The sequence below is a fragment of the Hippoglossus hippoglossus genome, chromosome 5 (genome assembly GCF_009819705.1).
Source record: "Hippoglossus hippoglossus isolate fHipHip1 chromosome 5, fHipHip1.pri, whole genome shotgun sequence".
Lineage (NCBI taxonomy): Eukaryota > Metazoa > Chordata > Actinopteri > Pleuronectiformes > Pleuronectidae > Hippoglossus > Hippoglossus hippoglossus.
Genome location: NC_047155.1, coordinates 23,900,131 through 23,915,075, shown reverse-complemented (window position 1 = coordinate 23,915,075; position 14,945 = coordinate 23,900,131). Strand labels below are relative to the sequence as shown.

The window sequence follows — 14,945 nt, the reverse complement described above, 5'->3', positions numbered from 1 at the left end:
GCACTCTCGCTTGTGTCGCCCTGTCGGCAGCTCAGTCCGTCCCTCCCTGTTGTCCTCCTGTCGCTCAGATCTCCATCTTAAACTGTAGCTTAGAGCTAGCATGTCATGCTGTAAGCTTCTCTGTCGTGACTGTATATAGTTGTGTACGTATAAGGAAGAAATAGTTTTTTGGGAAAAACGTCACTGCATACAGCATTGTATTATTTATACATTTAACCATTTTAACTGAATTTAAGTTTTTTATTATCACACATTTTCAGCAGCTTTATTTGGAAGTTGGTAACAGACCAGTGGTACAATTTGCCTCTAATGGCACATTTATACAGCTCATCACAAATCCTGTGGGACTTTTGGGCACTGAAAGTTTCATTGATGCAGAGTTTTTACTTTGCAATTCTTATTTAAACCATCCACCCACCCATCCACCCACCCATCAGTCTGTCTCTCCATCCACTCATCCATTCAGGTATTTTGTTCATGCTGTAGCAACCATTTGAAATCTCTTTAAACGTCACACTCCTTTGTCATCAAGGAGATTTGTTCCTGTTTAGTCACACCACTTAATTTTTTCATAATTGACTTCATAATTTTGACGTACAGATCTGAAATACAGGATAAAACACTCGTGAGGCACTGAATATGGAGCTGATGTACAGTGGGTGACCAGAAAAGGGACATTTCTGTCGAATAAGAACAATACAATGTCGCTGTACAAAAAATACACTGAATTTATAACAATAATAATAACCAATCCCCAGAAAATATAACGAGGACATAATCCCAGTTTTCCCAGCCGTAGCTATGATGCTACCAGTTGTACCATTATGCTTAGTTAACATGGTCTCAATGAATTCTTAACATGGTCATGTGGTTCTTATTTCGTGTTACACTGCATTAAATCATAGAGCTGTTTCCATTATTCTGGTCACCACACAGCCTCTTTATGATGGGTGACAGCGTCAGAACGTATTCTTTGACATCACAGCAGCAGGTGTAAATGTGTGTGTGTGTGTGTGTGTATATATATTTATAGCTGCATGGGTGATGTTCCATCTAACAGATAGAACAGGCCGGGCCGTGTGCGGTCATGACCTGTGGTCTTAAGGAAATGAATGAAACTGGTTCTTCATTTCTATTTGTGGTGGTGAGGAGACGTCTCAGGGTTGAGAGTATTGGTGTGACCACTAGGGTGACATGTCACTGACTAATATCCTCCGACATCCTCTGACATGTCAGAACCGTTTTGGTTTGGGCCTTTGACCTTTGGAACTTCTTTCCTGAGCAATTCCATTTAGAATCAATTTAAATCTAACAATTATTACTGTTATATTATTTTTTTCTATGTCTTTACCATGGTTGTATCAGGTCCTCATATTATATATATATATATATATATATATTTTAACAGTTTCATTTATCTTAGTTATTATTATTTTATATTTGGTTGTTTTTTTATTTTTATATTTTTATTGCTTTGTCCTTTTAAACTGCTGTATTTATTCAAAGCTTTCCCTTAATCATTTTTTATTGAAAATTTTATGAAACTGTCTCAACTCTCTAGTTTTGTAATGAAACTTTTAACTGTATCGGAAGGTCTTCACAAAAGTTGAGGGTATGACATGTAAGCTCAGGATCTCGTATGATTTCATTCATGACAATTTTATGACTTTGTGATCCGTTTTGTAATGAAGTTCATTCTTGACCATTGAGCTTTTATATACAGTCTATGCCATAGCTTGAAAAATAAGTTTCAAATCAAGGTCCACTTTCTCGATTTTTGTTTCTTTAAAGCACTATGGATTTAAAGTTGAAGCCCCGACAGACACTGAACGCCAAGCGACTCCTCATACAGCAAATTCCAATAGCAAAGCATATTTTGATATTTAAAGCTGAGATTCTTTTGAAATCAGTATACTTTTGAAAACTGAAAGTCCACACTGTCAGACCAGGAGAACGTGCAGCAGCAGATGAATATCTTGGGGGCCCGGTCAAACATATTGGAATGAAACTCTGCCTCTCGTTCAGCTCCAGTCGGTGCGAGCAAGGAGGTGAATAAAACATTTGCCTCCTATGGTGAAGCAAATCACAGCGTGGATTTGCGTGAAGTTCAACTTAAACTTTGACTCATGATATAGGCTTCATATTCATGTGTGGGTGACTGTGCCCTTAAGAGTGAAAATGGCGGGCGGTTGACTAGTCATTTCATCAAAGTTGTGGCGAGTGCAAAAGTGAATTATGATGTTAGTTAGTGAAATGAAGAAATTGCTGTGAAGGGTCTTTCCAGAGTTGTCAGGAAGCAACATGCTCTCAGTTTCTTTGTCCTTCCCTCCCTCCTTGTGCTTGCCGCCTGCTACTGAAGCGATGGAAATCCCCGGTTTCCAAAAAAAACAGAGCTGCTCTTCTCGGAGATCAGTGCTTAGTCTCATCGACTCCTCAAGAATGTACTCCCTAACCCCCAGCACATGCTGTATGTCACTCATTCATGCTCGCACTCATTTCAACAACAGCACTCTCTCTCTGTGTGTGTGTGTGTGTGTGTGTGTGTGTGTGTGTGTGTGTGTGTGTGTGTGTGTTGTGTGTGTGTGTGTGTGTGTGTGTGTGTGTGTGTGTGTGTGTGTGTGTGTGTGTGTGTGTGTGTGTGTGTGTGTGTGTGTGTGATTCAGATGGAAGCATAAACCTCAAATTCCCCTCAGCAGCAAGATAAACTTCCATGATGGCCGTTACGTAAGCCCTGCTGCTCTCTGACCGACCACAACACCCACCCAAAGGTCTCGAGGACTGGGCGCAGCTGTCACTTTCACCGCTCTCTGACAGACCCTCGCCATACTTCGACTTGTAGCGTGCCAACTCTGTGGGCTGGATGCTGTGTATCCAGAGCGAGCGTGAAAAGAGCTGGAGTGACTGCTCGCCCATTAGCGGAGGTTATCTCACTCTGCCAGAAATAGAAACGTGATTTTAAAAAAAACAAAAAGAGCTAGGGAGAAAAGGAGACATGTCCAGCCTGCCATTATATCACCGCCGCCGCGTGTGTTTGTGTTTCCTTCACGTGCACGTCTTTGTTTGACAGACAGTACGGGAGGTTATGAGGGGTCAGATGGAGATGAGGTCTTTCTCTGGTGATGTAATACAGTTTGCTGAGGAGGGGGCTGAGTGTGTAACCCGTACATGGAGTGTTATATAAGGGAGTGTTTCTATGCAGGGAGAGCGTGGTGGTCTGTCGATCTGAGGGAGTGTGTGAACGTGCTTTCCAGCCTCTCCTGAACAATTAATGCTTGTTTTGCTTCACACTCCTCTTTTTCTGCTCAAGCATTTTTCCCCCCACAACCCTTTACTTTCACTTTCTCAGCCATGCCTTTTCTGCTCTCCACCTCTGCCCGTGTGCAGCTTCTCCCGCTGCCACTCCTACCACTAACCCCTGCCAAGCTACCTCAGATAAACTCCACTTCATCTTTGTTTATCCTCCTGGCTCTCACCCCGGGTAGTCAGGACAAGCCGGCCCGTGCTGTACGTCTTCTCCCTCAACAGGGGGTGCTGCTGATGCAACACGCCGGCTCTGTCCCAGTTTCTTTAACTTAATGCTGCACGATTCTTGGGCTCCCGCCAGCTCCCAGACAGCGGTTACATAAGAGCCAACAATTTTCTTTCTTTTTTTCCTCTTTTATTCCTTCTCTGTTTTTCCTGGAATTTTAAACTCTCCACTGATGTGTGACCTTTAGTGGTAATTGGCAAATAAAAGTGCAGCAGAGACGTCTTCCAGGAGACGGTGGCATTGGTGCAGCTCAATCTAGGCAACAGAGGGTAGACGGGGTGGAGGGTGGGGGTTTAGTGTGTGTGTGTGTGTGTGTGTGTGTGTGTGTGTGTGTGTGTGTGGTGTGTGTGTGTGTGTGTGTGTGTGTGTGTGTGTGTGTGTGTGTGTGTGTGTGTGTGTGTGTGTGTGTGTGTGTGTGTGTCAACACATGTTGATCGTTTGTGGTTTGACCCTGTCAAAGGGCCAGTTTTATATTGTCAGCAGACGGGCGACACAAACCCGCCGTTTTACCCTGCAGACTTGTTTTCTTACATTATGAGCAGTCACTTCACTTTATGACTCCCCATGAGATGAGGTAAAGCAGAGCTCACTGTGTCGGGCTGTTTTGGGGGATTTGGGTTAAGGCTCTTAGTTTTGTTATTTTAAACAGAGGAGCGGTTTCACTTCTGGCAGTCCTTCGTCTGTCGAGGAGTGAGCAGATTCACTGAGATCGACTGTCTCTTTCTTTATCCACAAACACCCTGAATCTCGTGCTTCTTTTTATAACATTGCCTCCGTGGACAGACGATTACGGGCTCAAGTCGTTCAACTGTTGCATGTTTGTTTTTGCACATGAGCAAATTAGGTCATGTTCCGTAAATAACAGTTTTCAAACTGGATTAAGAGACATTCGAAATAGACGGTGATTGATTTTCTGTGGAAATCAGAGTGTTGACGTAAAGAGGTTTGCTATAGGGAAATTCCGATTAGTCAGCATAAAGCAGCATGACTGGATCACAGGGGGAGACATTCGCCAGTGAGTTGCGTGTTTGTTGTTTAGTTCCTGTCAGTCGCTGCTCGCCCTGCAGGGAGATTTTACGTCCATGTGCGAGCATATATTTTTCTTTTACTTTTTATTAGTGTGTTAAATAAGTTGTTTGGTCTATTCTCTGTGTCATCAAATTGTACTTTATTCTGTGTTTTTGTTTAAAATTGAATTTAATGAATATTGAGGGACTTCTTTTCTTGATTGCCAATGTGCATTTTAAAATTTATTCTATTTCACTTATGTTATTATCTATCTTATATCATTATATTATTTATTTTAATCTGCTTTATTTCATGTTGCTTTGCTCTGCAGGTGACACAAATGAACAGCCAGTAGCCACTTAGAAAACCACTAAGTTAAATGTTAATACTTGTATGTTTTTCTTTTTTACCCACTTTCAGTAGAAGCCTGTTTAGTTAGTTCCAGTAGTTGAGGAAATGAAAATGAGCAGTTTTATGATCCGTCGCTACTCTGTCTGTACAAGCCGTCATTTACTGCTCAGGTATAGAAAGGTGATATTAATTCATCAGATCATTTATTCATTAATATAATTTTTACCATGAACACCATTTTCATTCGACACTTTTCTAGCAGCAAAAATTAAATTAACTATATTTCATTGTTTGGTATCGCATGTTAAGAAATCTGCTGGATAAAAAAAAAAAAATCCCCATGTGGCCTTTTTAGTAACCCTATGAATGTGAGTATTGCTACCTCAGATGTATATGCATATATGTGCTTTCGTTGGCTCTTACCATTCTTGCAATATATGCAGTATCATGCAGGGGTTATAGGCAGCAACATGTTGCAGCAGCATGAAAAAAGGGAAGCTCACACCACTGAACAAACCACAGTGTAGCATCGTAGCCACTGGTAGTGAAATGAAGACACTGCATATTTTTATTTTTGTTGTACACAGCTTCTGCTTTCATGCTGCAATAAGTCACTGCTGTATTAGACTAGCTCACGAGACATGTCGTAACCAAATGCTTTCTAACACTCTGTACTGTAAGTTATCCATCATCACAGAACAACATGTTTATGTCCCCGTCTTTCTGCCTCTGGCTCTTTAAGTCTCACATATTTATGATGTGCAGTTCTGCATGTGACTCGCAATTTTAGCGGGCACATATACACCTATCAGCCAGTGGACGGTGTTAATGCTGTGGCTCATTGGGATATGTGTAAATACAGTGCTGTCCAAAAGTCTGAGACCACTTCCTATGTTGAATACTGCACCTGGAAACATGAAGTTAGAGCTGTTAGAGAGGGAGCTCCTTTGGAGGCGTGTGCAACATGACTAATTCTACATCTTCTAACTGACTAACATCAGCCTTTTATTTCCAATCAGCTGGCACCTCCGCCCGAGCCCGACGTCCCTGCCGAGGTGTGTTTCAGACCCACATCTCACCTGCTGCACAGTAATCTTGGTCACTGCTGATCAATACCATCCCTCATATTTACAAGCTGTCCCATTACACTTGTTCTTAGGGTTTAACATTGATTTATCTAAGTGGATAAGGGTCACAACCCATTCCTGTGTATTCCCCCTTTTCAGAAGCCCCTCGTGCATCCCTGCCTCCCACGTGTTCACTCATCCATTCCTCCCTCTCTCCTTCCTGCCTTCCATTCATCTATCCTTCCACCGCTTAGTTTTTTGAGCCAATCTCGGCCAAATTTCCTTCCAGTGTGGTGTGACGGGGGTTTATGTCGTGGCTGAAGTATTTTTCCATGCCAGATTGGTTTTTAGTGTGTGTGTGTGTGTGTGTGTGTGTGTGTGTGTGTGTGTGTGTGTGTGTGTGTGTGTGTGTGTGTGTGTGTGTGTGTGTGTGTGTGTGTGTGTGTGTGTGTGTGTGTGTGTGTGTGTGTGTGTGTGTCAGTAGCTCACGACTTCATTATGTAACCTGGACATGTAGAGCCTCTTTTTCTTTCCTCATTCCCATGGCTTGTGTTTCTCTCCCTCCGGCAGCAGCTTGTCATTCTCTTATGTAAATAAACTAAGCACTTTTGCCGACCACATGCCAAAGAGTACAGTGTCAGGTGATTTCCCACTGTCCACTGTCGAGAGCGAGCACCTCTCTGTAGATAAGAGATGTCAGACAAAAGTTATTCTTAAGAGTTAACTCTGAAGGTTTATGAGGATTTATTCAGAATGAATATCAGGCCTCCCCTGCCCAAAGCCTTGCATGAACTCATGTCTTTCCTCACACAACCACTCCCCTGTTAACTGCATGATCTGATTTATACCTGAGTCCTGCATGCTAGTAAAGTCACTAATTTGCACTGTATTAACTCCCTATTTTGTTTTCTAATTTCTTTTCGGCCTTTTTTTATTTTTTTTTTATTTTTTGCTTTCTGCTAACTCACATCACCTTTAAGGAGCTTGATCCCAACCAGCCTCAGAAGCAACTGGAGGATCAGAGGAGGGTAGGTACCTAGTTTGGTTTGTGGTCATGGTCCAGGCCTTCATCTTATTGATGGTCAACAACTGACTGACTGTCATGAAGATGCATCCCCAGCATGGCACTCACTCACTCACTCACTTACATGCTCCCCTACGTCAGTTATGTGAAACGTAGCATGTGGCAGGAACATCAGCGGTGGCTGGAGACCGCTGGAGACCTTTTGACACATTTGGTACAGAGGGAGCATCGAGGTCACTGTGAAGCACCGATTTACATCAAACTTATATAGTGGGACACTGAATGTCAGTGCATGTAGCGGTGGGAGAGTCCACGGTGCAGACGCTGAGATCAGGAGACAAAGCTCAAATAAGTTTCTCCACAGGGGACATCAAATTATGTTTAGACATCAAGGCTATGGACATGGCATTCTTGGATTTTAGTTTGTGCCAATTTTTGTTTCTTTTATTTTGTTATTTTTATTTATATTAAAATGTTGGAAAATTTATAGTAATTCTACAGCTTTATTTTATTGAGCAGCTGTAAAGGGACTAAAATAATATGGAAAAACTCAAGTGAAGTAAAGTGTAATTGTAAAATACACTTTACAGCAAGATTTTCTAAACAGGCGTCTTTTTTAACCATCCTTATATTGTTCACTCTCTGTTGTGAGATTTAAAACTGCTGCTTTAGCACAGTTACACTGACTTTGGGTTCTGTGACATGTTTTAGCTGTAACTAAGACTTCATCTCCTAACGTCCATGTTTCACTGTCAGGGAGAAGCTCTGCGGCAGATCCTGGTGAATCGATACTATGGGAATGTCAAACCTGGCCAGAGGAGAGATAGCCTCACAACCTTCAGCCACGGACCGCTCGCCTCCGGAGCACAGGGAAAATCCCCTACAGGTGTGTGTGTGTGTGTTGTATAACAGTACAGTATCTGTGTTGTGTGTATGGTGTACTCATAAAGATAAGATTTGATGATTTCAACATCACTTACTGTGGGAAACTGTGTCAGTGCGGCATCGAGTATGACACAAAAACAATCAAATCAAGCATTAATATAGTTCATTTCATAGCTGTCAGCTGATATGTGGCAGCCAGGAGTAGATTCAGCCTTTTGAACATTGCTCAGATAACAAGGCGTTGTATAGTAATGTGTAAGTAACATGTATATAAAATGGTCAAGTCATGTTTTGTTATCTTTCTTCCTCATATAAGTATATGGCTTAATGTCCAACATAAAAAACAGTCCAGTGTAAAATGAAATAATGCTATAAAAAGGAATAAAACATAAAGGCAGAGCAGGTGGCTGGAGTTTTAAGGTGCTGTCTGGACACCTGATCTGAACCCTGTAAAAAGAAGTCATGGCTTTATGATAATAATTAAATAAATAAAGTAAATAATGATACTACTGACAATAATAATAATTAATAATAAGAGGAGGCACAGACGTGAGGTTGTTACATTACTTAGTTTGAGAGTAGAGTGAACATAATTAAAACCATTTACAAGCAGATGTTGATGTACATGAATTCAAAAGATCTGTCCCTTGTTGTGGTTGTATGTTTATCATTTTTTATTTGTGATTTGCCAAAGAAAATATGAATCTTTTCTTTTTCATCCACAACTGCACCAAACTGTAAAGGGCTCCTCCGAAGCTCCACATCCCTCTACCAAATTTTGTGAAAATTGGTTTAATCGTTTTTGCGTCATCCTGCCAACAAATAAACAAACAAACAAACAGTGGGTGAAAACATAACCTCCTGGGTGGAGGAAAGTGTTTACAGATGATATGAATGTTCCAATTGTGCTGGAAACGTCTCTGTTTAGTCACACACGCTCCGAGCGAGAGTCATAGTGACACTGAGAATTTCCGTGAATCAGTAAACACCAGATAAACTTTCACGTGGGTCAACATCCCACATCGAGCGCACCACGTTAGTCTACAGTGCGTTAGTGTGCTTATTGTGCATAGGTCCATTACATTCACAGCAACGATTCTACAGAAGTCATTTAGTACAGAGAACTAACTCAAATGGTCTCTGCAGCTGAGTGACTCCATCTTTGCTCAGTTGCGGCTGACATTCACAAATTGAAAAGATGATTGGAAGCTGACATTTATTCATTACAGCGAGTTGCTGTGCGTCTCATCACAGATATGACTCATCGTTCATCTCTAATGCTTCAGAGGAGAGAGAAATAAAAAGACATCTTATTCACAGCCATGGCCTTGTAGTCCTTTTTAAGCCCTTGGACTTTGGCTGTGCTCCTGAGCACGCTGGCTCTCTCCTCAGCATAACGTAGGCCGTGTTGTTGCCAGGCGACCAGGGAGCCAAGCTCTGTCTAGAATGGGATGTGTTGTTGATTCAGTGGCTCGTCCAGTCAGAGATGGCTCTGGTGGGTGCTGTCATTTCCTCACTGCGTCCCTGGCTGGATGTGGAAGCAGCATCACTTAAATAAAGACAAATCTAATGTTTAATTATTATAATTTCTTTGCAGTCGTTGAATGGGTAAATAATTCACCTGTGGTTTCCATGCATCAAAAATATCCCATGGTCTCCTCATTAACACCATTTATATTGGCGCAACATAAATGGTGCAACTCACTGCACCAATGTGAGTTGCATGCGGGGGTTTAAGTGTCATTGGGTTTGATCTATAGAGTGGAGAGGAACGATTGCATTGCTCTCGACGACAGTTGCATAGTTATTTTACACATTTCTCTACAAATACCATTTCTGTCTATAGTGAAGGTGTATATTATGTAAATATTCTCTGTATTCTTTTAATTTTAAACTTTCACGTGTTCTCTTGTCTACCCCATGCTGACTATGTATTTATTTTGAAATGGGTGGATGGTGTGTGTGGTGTGTGTGTGTGTGTGTGTGTGTGTGTGTGTGTGTGTGTGTGTGTGTGTGTGTTGTGTGTGTGTGTGTGTGTGTGTGTGTGTGGTGTGTGTGTGTGTGTGTGTGTGTGTGTGTGTGTGTTTTCTCCAGTCTCTTGTCTGAAGTTTTATTTTTTGTTTAGTGATGTATCTGCCATTTTCAGTTGATACATTTATTTAGTGTATAAGTAGGCCATGACTAAAAATAACATAAAGACATTGTCCTAGGTTTAGGATAAAGCCATCAACCAAGTTGCCTAAATGGTCTAACTCTTCAGTTATGTAATCAATATTTAAAAAATAATAATACATTGTGACCTATGTTCGATTTTGCATGCTGCCTGAAATCTGAATAAATCAGTATGAATGTGGTTGATGATTATTTTTATGTCTCTGTCCGTAGTTGTCAGCCCCGGGGTCGGAGGTCGTGGGGACCTGAGCTTGGCGGAGGTGCAGTGCCATCTGGACAAAGAGGGGGCGTCTGATCTCGTCATTGACCTAATCATGAACGCCACCAGCGACCGGATCTTCCAGGAGAGCATACTGTTGGCCATCGCACTGCTGGAGGGTGGAAACACCGTCATCCAGGTAAGTCGAGGAGACTGGCTTCAAGCGTTACCAGTGCAGATGGGTCTACTGAAGATATATCATCTGAGAGCCATAAGCAGAATCCAACAAAGAGATGTTATCTCAGAGGTTCAAAGCTGAGGTGTCAAAGAATTTAGCCACAGCCCCGGAGCTCCACAGCTGTCAACAGGACAAATACAGGTGAACGAGGATGATTTTAGTGTTGTGTGACTTGTAAGTGTCTTGCAAGTGAGATTTCACAGCGTGGTGCAGAAAACATGCCGACATGTTTGAACTCTCTGACAGTCTGAGTTGCTGTTGAATAAGTGAGTTTGAGGCATAGACGCAGAGGACAAAAGGAAGTCAGCGAGGAAGAGGAACAGCAGTCTGCTGGGAGACGTCCAAGCTGTGCAGCCAAGTACGTCATCGCCTCCCCACCGCCAGGCTGCCAGTGGTTGCTACAGCAACGCTAACTCTTTGCAAACCTCACAGCAAGCGTTTAGAGAGCTGAGAGAACTCCTGCTTTATTTCATCTTTGCAGGGTGGTGGGTGTGGGTGTGTGTGTGTGTGCACGCACGTGCATGCATATGTGGTCCAATTATTACTCATTTTTTGGGGACCTAAATTTGTTCACACAGCCAAATTATGGTAACTTGCCTTCCTCAAGGAGACAAAAAGCAAGTTCATATAATGTAAATCATTAAATTTATTAAATAAAATCGTGCGTGCATGCATGCATGACTCTGTGACTAAATGTGCGAGTGCGCGCTGCTTGTATAGACTGTCTTAGAGTGCATTCTGGTTTGCGGTTTGTGTATACGTGCTCCTGTATGTCGCCTTGGATAAACAGGCTTGTTGCATAATAGACTGGTATTTGCATAGTGTCGTTACCTGACAAGGCCTGACTTCCCACAGGGTACACAATGGCACTCACATGACTCCTGTTACATAAGCTGCTGCCTGGGTAAATGACGCCCTGTGCCCTGGGCCTCCTTACATTCCAACTGGGTCATGTATTGCCGCTGAAAGGAGGGCAATAAAAGAGACAACCCCTCGAAGGCCTCAGGAGAGATTGACAGATTTCGGCCCCTTTCCGTTGCCACTGAGGAAACGCTGCCCCCCCCCCCCCCCCCCAGCAGGCTCCCTCAGGACAGAGCCAATCATCTGACTTGTTGAGTGTTGTTTCATGTGCTAATTGACCTTCTCGAGGTCAGGGCATGACGAAGATGCTCCATGTCCCCTGCTGAAAGTCGCCTGTGGCATGAATATGGCACTGGGTGTGGTTCTTTTCTGATTCTTTTGTGAGCCCCAGGCCATTGCAGATGTTTCCAATTATTTATCTATGTCTTGTTTGAGTCACCGTTTCATTTAGAACACCATAGAGTGCTTTTAATCAGAGTAATTAGTCACTGTTATTGTTAGAAACTTGCACTAGAGTTTTTTGCGTGCTGACGACTGTAACAACGTGTTTTTCCTTTGCCTCCAAGTGAACTTGATAAGCAGAGCAGTTGATGGCATAAATGATATTTGTCTCAGAGCTGAAGTTAGTTAGTTGTTTTTCTCTTCCTTTGACATGATACGGGGGACAAGTGAGCCTTGTTGGAGGCTCGTGTCTGGTCCAGAGAGAATTTCCAACATATCAGCAGATGCATCAACATTTCCCTGTCCTTACATAACGATGGGTCGCCTGCCCCCCTTTTCAGGACAAGAAGGGTTCTTGTTGTCTAAATGAAAAGCAGGACAAAAAACATGCCCACGGATTTCTCCAAGCAGCCTATTTGTTTGTTTTTGCGGTAATCTGAGGTCGTAAGCCCAGCCAACCAGCATTTCTGGGAGAAAGAAAAAGTACGAGCTGCCGGGGCCCACAGCTCGACTTGATGTGGCAGAGGTGGGGGCGGGGTGAGCGTGATACACAATGAACTGCGTGCTTCCTTAGAGACAGTTACCTGTTGGGTGAAATAATTGGAGACTTCGTCATGACGTCATTAGATCGACCATCAGGTGAAGAACTTTAAAGCCTCGTGAATTGAGTTGAAGGATTCAGGCCTTTATTATTTATCCTCCTATTAAATCTTCATTGATGTATTTGTTGGCTTGTCTGACCACATCCTTTACAAGCCGCAAACTTTCATTTGGCTCTAACAGCAAACTGCAGCTGAAGATTCTGTCCCAATTTTACTTGATATGAATTACACTTGTTTGTCCATTAACTGTAAAATAAAAAATCTATTTAAGTCAGGGCTGGAAAGTTGTCTCTGAAACACTTAATCTTATCTGTTGAAATCCACGTCCCGATAGCCAATAAATAAGGGTGTCTAGAAAAACAATAGAAAAAAGTCAGTGTCTGTGGCCCTCACAGGACTGTAATAAACATATCCAATGAATTTATTTGGACTGAATGAAATAATTGGCTGAAGTACCTGTCTGTCAACCTGCCAGCCTGCATGTCTGGCCCAAGGCGGTTCAGCAAATTAAAAGCTATGAAATTCTGCTGCTTAAATATAAAGATTAAAAAAAAAGATTAAATACCATCAAAGGCACATACGAATATAAGGAGCCCTAGGACTCTGTAAAAAGGCTACATGGGTTCTTTTAAAATCAGGGGTGAGTAGAGTTAAAACAACAACTGAAAGTATATTTAAGTTGCCCTTTTCCATTGGTCAAAAAAAACTCATTAACACCCACTCACATCTGATATTGTCTGCAATGGGAATGGAGACAATCAGGATTTACTCTTGGGGTCAAATTACTCTGCAGCATAGACGCAGGTTCTAATCTGCTCTGGCTCCGATCAGCAGAGCTGGAAAAAGTGACACCCGGGTGAACACACTAATTTGGCAAGACAGCGAGGTGAGAGAGCGCCTCAATATTCAGACGTTAAAGATGACACACAGAGGAAAACAAACTTCTTTGCTGGAAATTAGAAAAGGAGTCAACTGCCATTTTGGATCTGGTTTACCCACGTTTTATCAATCTGCATATACCAGTTGAACTTCGTCTCAAAAAAAGAGGTTTACCCGAAGGGCTGAAAAGTTTTCATTGTTGCCAAAAGATCTGCCACCAAGGTTGCCAAGAATTGTGTTATGCATGTTTTTTTATTTTGTTGAGCAAAGTTTTGCAACATAACATGTTGAGTGGCACGTATGCTCCCATGCTCCAGGTTGTTGTGCAGTGTAACTTGAGAGCAGACACATATCACTCATACTGTATCATAACATGAAACTGCACCTATGCATGCTCATCTGCACACCCCATCAGCACATGCGCACACACACACACACACACACACACACACACTACAGGATATACTTAGAGGCTGGGAAGATTATTCCAAAAACAGCTCTTCGAGAGAGAGATAGTGTATGTGTGTGTTATGTAAGAGTGTAGATGTTCTGCTCCTTCCTGTCTGCCATCCATCTACTCAACGCGACCTTCGTGACCTCAGATCCTCAACTGTCACAGGAGCGAACAGGTGCCACCACTCTTACTCAATAGGCTTGTTGTGGCACGCCGCTAACCCTCAGCCCCTTCAGAGCATAATTCACCCCCCCCACACATACACACACCCCTCCCCCCACGTGCCCGTCGCCACTTGGTTCAAGTTCACTTTACAACTACCTCTTGGAAAGCTTTAAAAAGCTTCTGCAGAGTGAGCTTCCCGGCATCTGCGTCATCAACAAGCCAGTTATTCCTGTAACCACAGAGTGGGCAGGGGGAATCTCCTCTTAAATCCCACTTTATACTTTATACTATATATATATACTATATATACTTTAGAGTTACAACATTTACATTTTGTTCAATGTTAGAGTAACTACATTTGTTTTAGACTTTGCATGACGTCTTGGGCATTCAACTTTTATTTCGACCTCCTATCGGCAACCTTGTCATAGCTTCAAAGTGCACATCTCCTTGGTTACAGGCCGGGCGGGGGTAGAGTACACAACAGAGATAGCTTTGTCACTCATCAAGGTGTCGGGCTGGAAAGGCGGGAGATGGATAAATAAGAAAGAGAGCTGTTGGTATAAACAGGCCTTACATAACTGGCCCGTGTTGATGCCAGGGTGGCAGCTGACGGAGGAAGGGAGAGAGGAAAGTAGAAGCGCTTGGCAATCAGAAGCGAGGCCCCCCCGTCGCGCAGCCATGTTGAATCCGTACAATTACGAGTCGACCTAAACCCGCCGTGCCGAACATGACTGACGGCAGCAGGATCAGCGGAGCTCCCAGGAGGCTTAGTGCAGCTCTGTTGTGGGACACGTAGAGGGCTAAGCTGCCTGGGGGAGGAAGCTGAGGATGACCACTTACTTTGTGGAATGACTCAGCAGTCAGTGGCGGAGAAGTGGGGGTTACAACCCTGGTACATAATGTTCAACAGTGAGACCTGAGCTTGTTTCCTTATGTAAGATGGTGCATCTTTACTCAGGCTCATCACATGTTGTGTGATTTCTCATCAGCTCTGCTAGGAAGTGGGATTACACAAACACAAGAGCAGCAGTGGTGATAAAGTACCTGTGCTCGTATACTCACTATTG

At 42.8% G+C, this 14,945-nt stretch overlaps 1 protein-coding gene across 7 annotated transcripts in view; it reads left to right on the top strand.

Moving 5' to 3' along the window:
* Window positions 1-14,945, top strand: part of itpr1b (inositol 1,4,5-trisphosphate receptor, type 1b) — an 88,154-nt gene that overhangs the window by 40,924 nt on the left and 32,285 nt on the right. For 3 of the 7 annotated variants that reach the window (XM_034586623.1, XM_034586624.1, XM_034586622.1), the window contains 4 exons: window positions 5,908-5,943; window positions 6,936-6,983; window positions 7,736-7,865; window positions 10,250-10,434. In XM_034586623.1, the coding sequence (XP_034442514.1) occupies window positions 5,908-5,943; window positions 6,936-6,983; window positions 7,736-7,865; window positions 10,250-10,434 (399 nt within the window). The remainder of the gene's footprint in view (window positions 1-5,907; window positions 5,944-6,935; window positions 6,984-7,735; window positions 7,866-10,249; window positions 10,435-14,945) is intronic. The other 4 variants (XM_034586626.1, XM_034586625.1, XM_034586628.1 and 1 more) reach the window with 2 other exon arrangements.